The sequence below is a fragment of the Microtus ochrogaster genome, chromosome 4, assembly GCF_000317375.1.
Source record: "Microtus ochrogaster isolate Prairie Vole_2 chromosome 4, MicOch1.0, whole genome shotgun sequence".
Taxonomy (NCBI): Eukaryota; Metazoa; Chordata; class Mammalia; order Rodentia; family Cricetidae; genus Microtus; species Microtus ochrogaster.
Genome location: NC_022011.1, coordinates 28,502,798 through 28,512,199, shown reverse-complemented (window position 1 = coordinate 28,512,199; position 9,402 = coordinate 28,502,798). Strand labels below are relative to the sequence as shown.

General features: G+C 49.1%; 2 protein-coding genes and 1 pseudogene across 4 annotated transcripts in view; 2 read left to right on the top strand and 1 right to left on the bottom strand.

Moving 5' to 3' along the window:
- Positions 1 to 1,075: 1,075 nt before the first annotated feature.
- On the bottom strand, positions 1,076 to 7,225 carry LOC101995900. Of its 3 annotated transcripts, none has more exons than XM_005345772.3 (5): positions 7,116 to 7,225; positions 6,078 to 6,151; positions 2,528 to 2,695; positions 1,996 to 2,127; positions 1,076 to 1,304 (listed from the first exon to the last, which is right to left on the bottom strand). In XM_005345772.3, exons 2-5 carry the CDS (start codon positions 6,148 to 6,150, stop codon positions 1,168 to 1,170), a joined length of 510 nt encoding a protein of 169 aa, XP_005345829.1. In that variant the 5' UTR covers position 6,151; positions 7,116 to 7,225; the 3' UTR covers positions 1,076 to 1,167. The 3 variants fall into 3 exon arrangements, with proteins under 3 accessions (XP_005345829.1, XP_005345828.1, XP_026633837.1); XM_005345771.3 differs by having other exon boundaries at positions 7,086 to 7,206; XM_026778036.1 differs by lacking the exon at positions 7,116 to 7,225 and adding an exon at positions 6,790 to 6,886.
- LOC113455738 lies at positions 2,702 to 5,542 on the top strand (annotated as a pseudogene).
- Positions 7,226 to 7,317: 92 nt separating the features above from the next.
- The window catches only part of Emc8 (ER membrane protein complex subunit 8), a 13,027-nt gene continuing 10,942 nt past the window's right edge, over positions 7,318 to 9,402 (top strand). The window contains exon 1 of the mRNA XM_005345770.3: positions 7,318 to 7,680. Coding sequence (XP_005345827.1) covers positions 7,459 to 7,680 — 222 coding nt within the window. The 5' untranslated portion in view covers positions 7,318 to 7,458. The remainder of the gene's footprint in view (positions 7,681 to 9,402) is intronic.

Genomic DNA, 9,402 nt, shown 5'->3' with positions numbered 1-9,402 from the left:
CCAGAAAACCCAGGACCCTCTGCTCAGACTCCTTAGGCCAATACGTGTTTCTGTCTTTGCTAGGCTCCTCTAGGCCTACCTCTTGCTGTTCCTGGCACCAACCCAGGGACACAGCCACCCAATTGCAGGCAACTCTTTGAGGATCTCTTCCATTCTGGACAGGGTCTCTGGTGCTTACATGGGACAAGGTAACAGGTGTTCCCTAGGTGCTTGCCAGGGGCCAGGAGGTTACTCATGAAGCCACGGATCGCCAAGCTCCAGCTCTGTTGCCATCTTATAGCAGAGGCTGGCTGGGCAGCCATCACTTGACTGGGTCACACCCCAGTTGTTACCACATTTGGTTTTGTCAGTTCTGTTACCACATTTGGTTTTGTCAGGGTCTCTGTAACCCTGACTGGTTATCACCCTGCCTCGGCTTGAGTGCTGGATGGCAGAACACGCCACCATGCCTGACCAACTGTTAGAACCCAGCCTGCTCTGCACAGCCTAGTGGTTACCTCCCTTCAGTGGTAATAATTTTAAGAGATGGAAAAGCCCCAGGAGTAATTCATGGCAACTTCTGTGTGCTACACCAGGATTCAACCATGAATGTCACAGCTCAAATCTCCCAGATAACAGGAGTCACACAAGTTTCATTTTTGTTGTTTTGTTTTCAAGACAGGGTTTGTGTAGCCTTGGCTGTCCTAGAACTAGCCCTGTAGATCAGGATAGCCTCACAGAGATCCACCTGCCTCTGCCTCCCAAGTGCTGGGATTAAAGGTGTGAGCCACCACCACCCAGCAATTTGAATTTTTATATACTTTCCCTCAAGACCCCCACTCAGAACATTTACCCATCACAGTGGGTAGAAGCACAAGCCATGCAAGCCTGGTGACCTGAACCTGATCCCCAGAACTACATCAAAATGGAGGGAGAACACCAACTCCAAAATTGTTCTGTCCTCTGCACGTGCGTCCTGGCAACACACACTTCATACACAGTAATGCAAAAAACTTAAAACCCTCTTTACCTCCACTATGATAAACCTAGCATCTCAATTCATTTAGTAATTATCAAAGAATAAATCACACAGGCGTCACGTAAACTGGTCATTTATTAGCATGGACCTTTGGACACAGCGGCTTCCAGCATGCCGAGTGAGGGGAGGGGCTGGCAAGCAGCAAGGTCTCACTTCTTCCACTCGTTCTTGTCGTAGTCCCACTTGGCAGAGAAGCCCTGAATGGGGTTGGCCTTCATGTCCAGCATCCGCTTGGTCTGCATGGCTACCCAGTCACGATCAAATGTATGAGGGATAGGGCCGTACACTGCGATGCAAAATGACTATGTGAGGAAGGATGCCCTGCTGGGAGGACACAGCCCAAGCCAAGCCACCTGCCACTCAACCCACTCACACACAGGCTTTAATCCAGGGCACTGAGAATTCCTATCTCAGAACCATTCTCTGCTTGTGAAAGGTCAGCACGGAAGTCATTATGCATTTAGTTGGGCATCTTCTTTGTAGCTGCCAGTGGCAGACTCTGCAGGCTGGCTCAGCATACAGCCAGTGGGTGCCACTCAGAGGGCTGCCATCTGTTACTAATCTGCAGCCACACTTACTAGGGGTGGGCCTGCTCAGAATGCAACCTGACCTGACCTAGAGAGAATGCATGTTAGAGAACAGGCAAGCAATAATGTCCAAACAGTATGGCCTTAACACTCCAGATACTCAGGTACAGCCAGCCATGTAGCAAATGGGGTCCTCCTAGCTCCTAACACTATGAAGTCCTCTGAGACTTATTAAGCCGGTCCAGTGCTACTGAACATGGCATGCTGTACAAGCAAACCTACCCTGCCCTGCCGCAAGAATGGCTGGTCATACGAAAGGCAAGTTCTAGCTTATAACTGTTCCCATGACTATAGTTTCTCTATCCAACCTGGGCCTGGAGGTCATGTGAAGGCCTCGAAGCACCAAGAGCTAGAGCTGTCCTGGGCCACTCCTTTTCCCTCTCCACTTACCATAGTGCTTCTCCCAAATCAGAACAAGCGCAGTGAAGCCAATAAAGAACATAGCCAGGCCCACAACTGTTTTCCACTCGTTGGTGCTCCTGTTCATCTCAGCGAAGCTCTCATTAAACTGGATTCGGTACACTGAACAGAAACATAAGCAGGGTAAAGAACTTGCAGAGGACTCAGCTCCTGTCCGATCCCAGGGTCAGCACAGGCTAGGCCAGGACACACAAATGTGCACAAATCTGCCCTCACACACCAGCACATATAGGAGAAACTGCAGAACTGACAGCATGCAAAGACCTCTGGATATGAGATCTGCTTGGCTCTTCCATGCTTTCACACCACATGGAGAGTATTTAGCTGATCTTTTGGCAAAGCTGTGTACAATCTCCGTGGCCTGCTCCTCACCAGGGCTAAGCCAGCAGCATCAATATGGATACCCAGAAATTCAGCAGGGATATCTGGTCTAGCACAAGCAGTCACACACATGCACCTATACTTGTTGCTACTGAGTTTTCGGGCAAACCCTGATACTCACATTGAACTTTCTCATCCCTGGACAGGCTGCTCCAGTCTGCCTTCTCCTTCTCCTTCAGGGCCTTCTGGCTGGCAGACAGCTGCTTGACATGTGCCACATCGGGCAAGGGGTAGTCACGCCGATCAACATAACTAGGGAGAGCATAGTCTTCACTCTTCACAACACTCCCTAAAACACATTGGATGAATCTGAAAACCCATGTGGGTAGAGTCCAGGCAGAAGGGTGATTGCAGGTCAACGGTTAAATGGAAGCACTTAACCTAACCAAACCCTCAGGTTTATAGTCACCAGAGGTGGGATCAGGGCTGAGGGTTATTTACTAGACAGGCAATTGGACTAAAAATGAAGTCCCAACTGCAGGCACTCATGTACAGAACACGAAACTCAAAAAGGGAAAGGCAGTTGCTGCAGGGTACAGTGATAGCCCACTGAGACTCCAGAGACCACTCAGAAACTGTGGGTCTGATACAAAAGGTGTCAACATGGAGTCACCTACTCATTTGTTGATTAACGACTTACCAAGTATCTACTGTTCACTAAGGAGGCTGGCTCTACACATATGGGACTGTCAGCAAACAACCGAGCATTCCTACCTAACCATGCACTTACATTCTGTAAGTGAGAAACAAGCAAGACCTAACACACGGAGTCACACGCTAGGAATGCACATGTGGCAGGATCCTGAACTTGCCAGAGGAGGTCATCCTGGAAACTCCAAGGGAAGAACGATGTGCTCAATAAGCAGAGCCAGGTAGGTTCAGTTCTGCTTTCCTTCCAATTTATGCTCACTTAATACTCACCAAGTCAAGTCAGCCCAAACTGAGCAGTGGAAAGAGCCAGAGCTGAGTGGAGGCTCTTTCTTGCTACTCCACTGAATCACGTGAGCATGCACCTGTGCATCCCACAGGACACATCAGGACAAAGCTCAGGCTACAGGAAACAAGTTGGATTGTCCCCCCCATGGTTTCCTGCTGCTAAAAGCTCTAACTCTGTCTGACCTGTCTTAGGGACAAAGCCTTGCTGAAATACGTTGCTCCCCATAAGCTCAGCCCCATGTCTAAACCTCCCAGATCATGTTGGTAAACATCACTAAGCCTTAAGCAAGGCTATGATCCTTCCAGGTGTTTATTTGGTGCACAAAAGACCAGTGAGGATCTCTTCTGTTTAACCTCATCCCAAAAGAATCTGAACCAAAACAGCCAGAATTACTTTCCCATTTTAACTCTTAGCATCCCATAAAGCTGGGCATGATCGCACATGCCTATAATACAAGCTCTTGACAGGCTGAGACAGAAGAATTGCAAGTTCGAGACCTGCCTGAACTACATAGGGAAACACCATCTCAAAGCACAGGAGAGATGCTCAGAAAAAGAAAGGCAGCTACTGAACACTTCCACCAAGTTCAACACACCCCACCCCACCCAAGCCCTATTTCTCCAGGCATAAAACAGTTGTACTTTACATCAAAGTAGATGTAAATTAGAATGAGAATGTCCTAGAACTAACCGTGGTGATAATAGCACATACCAGCAACTATACTAAAAACAATGAGAAGCGTGCAATTTAAGCAAATCAATATATTGTGTGAATTACAGCTCAGCTATTAGGCTGCCATAAACTCTCATGGTCTCAGAATACACTAGCTATAAAATGGCGTATTCTAGACCAAGAGAGAGTGGTTAACATATTTTCTAGGTGCACTTCAGAGTTTCATGTTTATCCTTGGATCAGAGAAAGCCAAAGGCTCACAAGCCAACCACTGTCTTAAAAGGACAGAGGGTCCCGATCCCATCTACTTCCTCCTAGATGTAGCCACTTGTGCAAGACCAGGTGCCACCATGCCCAAGTGTTCCAAGCGTGACAAAGAGGTGTATTTGCTGAATGACCTCACTAGGTAAAGACTGGCATCACCCACACCTGAAGCGTGAGAAATATGGTAAGATGCTGACCTCTGGGGTCTATGCTGAGCATGAAAGACAAGCCCTACTACAAGCAACCTTGCTATGCAGCCATGTTTGGGCCTTAAGGCTTTGGGTGAGGTGGAGCTGACAGTCTTACTTCCAAGCAGACCCAGGTTGTGGAAACCCTCCTCCCTGCCTAGGCACATGCCAGGTCTTACCCTTGGACATCAGGGGTTCCCAAAAGCCCTTCACACCCTAAAAGCTGAATCTTTCAGAAGAAATTAAAAAAATATTAAAAGGGAGACCGAAGCAAAGATTTTGAATTCAATAAGGTCACTTCTGTTCTCAACCAAGATGAGCTTTGCACAGCTTGTGAGATCTGTTAGGTCTCAGCTCCCTTCTTGTTCTCACAGTCACACTATGAAGACCTCAACTGACAGCAGTGCCCCTGTGGAGTTCCACCACACCCTAGTACTGTAAGCATATGCTAACCATGGAGGACTCCTATGAAGGTTAATAAAGGAAGAGTTTTCCTTTTCCAAACACCTTTCACTAATGCTCAGCCTGCGTCCACGGTGCCAGACTAAACAGTGCGCCTCTGGGACTCTCACTGTCTACCACTGCCTTCATCTCACCAGCCCACTCCACAACTGCAAGCTCCTTGGGGAAGGTCCACCTCTCACATTATCTTCTCAGTATTTAACACCACTACAAATAGTATGCTTCGTAAACGCAAAGCGAAAATGCTGCTGAGCCAGGCTCAGAACTAAAACCTTGTGTGTCTGTACATTTCAGGTGAGAAGGTAGATGCTTAGACTTCAGGAGCTAGTCCATGACTGCAATGAAATCCAAACACAGCTCAGACCCAAGCCCACCTTTGCTTCCATTGCTTCTGTGACGCCAACAGAAGGGGACTTAAGAAGTTTAGAGTGGGAAAAGAAGTCAAGTCAGATATGGAGACGCTCTCTAGAAGGGACAGAACTTTACATGTATGGTACTGCATCTTTAACCCCAGCATTCAGAAGGCAGAGCAAGAACCCCGGGAGATTAAGGCCAGTCCGAGCTACACGACAGGGAAGGAGGGGAAAAGGAAAGAAGGGCATCTTTTTTTAAAACCCCACCACACTTTTAGAAATAAAGAAAGAAAAAACAGCCACAATTCACAATCCCAGAGAACCTAAACAATAATGCGGACCCTAAGACAGACATACATGGATCTAACGTACAAGGGAAGTAGAAAAAGACAAGATCTCAATTGGGAGCATGGGGACCTTGGGAGAGGGTAAAAGGGGAGGGGAGAGAAAGGGAGGGGAACGGAGAAAAATATATAGCTCAATTAAAACAATAAAATAATGATACTAAACAACAACAAAAATTAAAACCCTACCACAGTGTCTTAGACATAGGAGCAAAATGACATTAAGTTAGTCTATTTGGAAGTAAAAGTTCTTAGCTAGGCATGGTGGTACACGCCTTGAATCCCAGCACTTGGGAGGCAGAGGCAGAGGCAGAGGCAAGCAAATCTCTGAGTTTGAGGCCAGCCTGGTCTACAGAGTGAGTTCCAGCACAGCCAGGGCTAATAGAGAAATCCTGTCTTGAATAACAAAACAAAACAAAACAGATAGACAGAAAAGTCTCACTTCACTTACCATGTGCTCGAACACACACCGAGGTGGAAATGGCTCTCTTGCCAATTAGGCTAAGTGTCCTTGCAGCCAACATTCTGAAAGACAAAAAACGTACACTTCTAACAATGAAAGAAAACACCTTTTAGTGTGCTTCTTGCCATAGAGCACTTATGAGCTACATGCCACTCATTCTTCCAACGTTAAATGATTTTTTGTTGCTATGATTTCATCAGACTTTTAAGGCACAGGCTGCTGGCCTGTGTGGCTTGCACCCTATCCTCCTCTACCTCATAAGAGCTCGCATTACAGGCCAGCAGCACGCGCCCAGGATCCGTTTTTATAACTGATGCGGATGAACGAAGTGGCGCAGGATGAATTGGGTTTTCTTAGTCTGCATTTACAGAGCGTCCCGGATCAAACCAAGGGCTGTAATATACGGCTTTGGCCAATGAATCAAAAACTCGGCTTCTTAAGAAACAATTAGACAAAATTACTAAAATAGCGAGAACTCGACAAAGCACACAGTGCAGCCACGAGCTGCTCCTCGCGCTGGCGTTGGAAACACCGCCCGCGACTGGATTTTACTTAAAAACGACTCGCGCGGAGACTACGGAAGGGCAAGCGGAGGAGGGAGGAGGCCTTCCAGGCCCTGGCCCGCTTCCCGTCCCTGCTGCCCACAGGCGATCTCGATGACCCTGTCGCCCGCCCCAGCGACCGGAGCTGCAGGCCTCACTTCTGCACAGCCTCTCGAAGACACGCTCTCCGGGAACGGACGCCCGGGGCGGCAGAAACCGTAGCGTGACGTCAGGGCTCGGCTGGCCGCGCCTTGGGCCTGGTGGAGAGGGAGCGCAAGAAGCGGGCTAGGCCCTAGCCGAACAAGCCAGCGGGGACCCAGGACAACAGACCCGCCCGGGAAGCGGGCGCGCCAAGGTCACTGAGCGGCTCAAGTCCCGGTCCCGCGGGCGCCTCAGCGTCACCGCTGCCGCCCCGACGCTCCAACTCGTCGGCCCCCGGCCACGCCGCCCTCACCCGCTGTCAAAGGCCGACACCCGCTGTCACCTGCCACCGCTGCCCTAGCGACCGCCTCGACCGCCCTCTACACCCCGGCAGCTCGCGACCGGAAGAGCAGGGCCAGCACCGGAAGAGCAAGATGGGGCGGCGGAGCACCGCGGGATCGAGGAAGCCCCGCCTACACGCGTCGGGCCGGGGGCGTGGCGCCGCAAGTGTCGCGAAAAGCCGCGCGGGCTACGCTGCTTTCCGGCAGGCGCTGGCAAATACGCTTTCCGGCGGGCGGGTCGAGGTGGGAGGTTGCTAGTGGAGGCGTGAGTTTGTCTTTGGGTGCAGTGGGGTCGTGTTTTGTACCTTGGGGACCTCCTTGGCGACGTGAGCACCCCGACTCAGCATGCCGGGCGTGAAGCTGACTACACAGGCCTACTGCAAGATGGTGCTACACGGCGCCAAGTACCCGCACTGCGCGGTCAACGGGCTTCTGGTGGCCGAGAGGCAGAGGCCGCGCAAGGAGCATCCGCCGGGCTCAGGCAACCACACTCTCTTCGTGGACTGCATCCCGCTTTTCCACGGCACGCTGGCCCTGGCGCCCATGCTGGAGGTGGCACTCACCCTGGTAAGCTCGAGGTCAACGCGGGATTCTGGGCTGAGCGAAGTCAGGTACCCTTCTTTCGAGAAGCGTCTCCTCTTGGTTAAGCAGGGTAACGTGCTCTCACGGTTTTGTAAAATTACCAAGAAACCGAGTGTGGTGTGCATTCTTCAAACCTGCGCTCGCGACGTGAAGGTGGGTGGAGCTCCGTGAGTTCGAGGTCAACCTGGTCTACGTGGAGATACCTGTGATAGTTAACACTGCATTTAAAGTTTAAACTACGCTTGAGTAACCAAAAAGGAAAAAAAAAAGCCTCAAGCATGTAAACCCCTAACATGGCTGTACCCTGTATCCCACCCCAGACGGTGAAGACTATTTTTTAAATCGACTGATCTTGAAGAATTTGCTCTTCTAGCAAGCTAGTAGGTCATAAAGCTATTCCTGCTTTTGTAATCAAACTTGGCTTTCTCTGCTCAAAAAATAGACCCAAAATTATAGCTTTGTGATTTTTGCCTTTATAAGCCCTGGGCTGATAATGGCTAGGTGCACTCGCTCAGATTCAGACCTGATGCCAGTGCAAGTCAGTCCTTGTGCCAGTATCTCAGTCAAAAGCTCCATCTTACTAAAATGTATTCATGAATGACCCCAGACCCATAACAACTCTGCCTCAAAAAGGTAAATAAACAAAAGTTGAAGTAAACAGTAACCCCTCCTTAAGAGACTTTAGCCTGCCTGAGCATGGCCTCCATGACTCTGGAGGCTGAGTTTGCCCTTCTCCCCCATTCCCTCTGCCTTGCTAAAGACTGTGAGATTCCATTCTCGCAGCTTGCCTGAGCAGCAGCACTCATCACAGCTCCGTTTACATCTCAGAATGAGCTCTGAGATGAAACAAGAGCCAGCAGGGGTGACGTGCCACTCCTGGCCGTCCCCGCCCCCCAAAATTTTCTAAACGTGTAGCCCAGACTAGCCTTGAGCTCTCGATACTCTTCCTGCTCAGTTCCTGAGAACTAGGACCTGAACAAGCATGCCTTGCCATCTGTTCATTTTGGTTTTTTGGAAAGGGTTTCACTTTTGTAGCCCTGGCTGGTCTGGAACACTATGTAGACCAAGCTGGCCTCCAAAATACAGAGGTCAACCTGCCTCAGTCTCAAGTGCTGGGATTAAAGATGGTCACCACTGTGCCTCGCTCATCCTTTTCTTAATTTACATTACAACACCAAGGGAAATGTCTTACCAACTATAAGTGTCTTTAGTTGATTGTCTTAAATTTACGGAGCATATTTTTTGAGTATTTTTTTGTGGTTGTTTTGGTTTGATTTTGGTTTTTTGAAACAAGTTTTCTCTTTAGCTTTGGAACCTGTCCTGGAACTAGCTTTTGTAGACCAGGCTGGCCCCAAACTCGCAGAGATAAACCTGCCTCTTGTCTCCCAAGTGCTGGGATTAAAGGTGTGTGTCACCACTGCCCAACAAATTTTTTGAGTGTCTTAAAAAATTATTGCATGTATTTTGTTTTTAAATTTTAGATTCTTGGGGGCTGGGCAGATATGTGGGTGATATTTATAAACTCATGAATTTTAGTTTCTGAAGAAGTGTACTTTTGGTGCCTGAAGCATGGCTGAGGATTCCTGTGCATTTTCCAGGTCAGTCTTGTTCTGTTAGCAAAGAAGTTGCGGGTGACTTAATGTGAACCTGGCAGGGCCCTGCCTTCAGTAGTAGGGCAGGTTTCTCAGGCTTGTTTTTTTTTTTTTT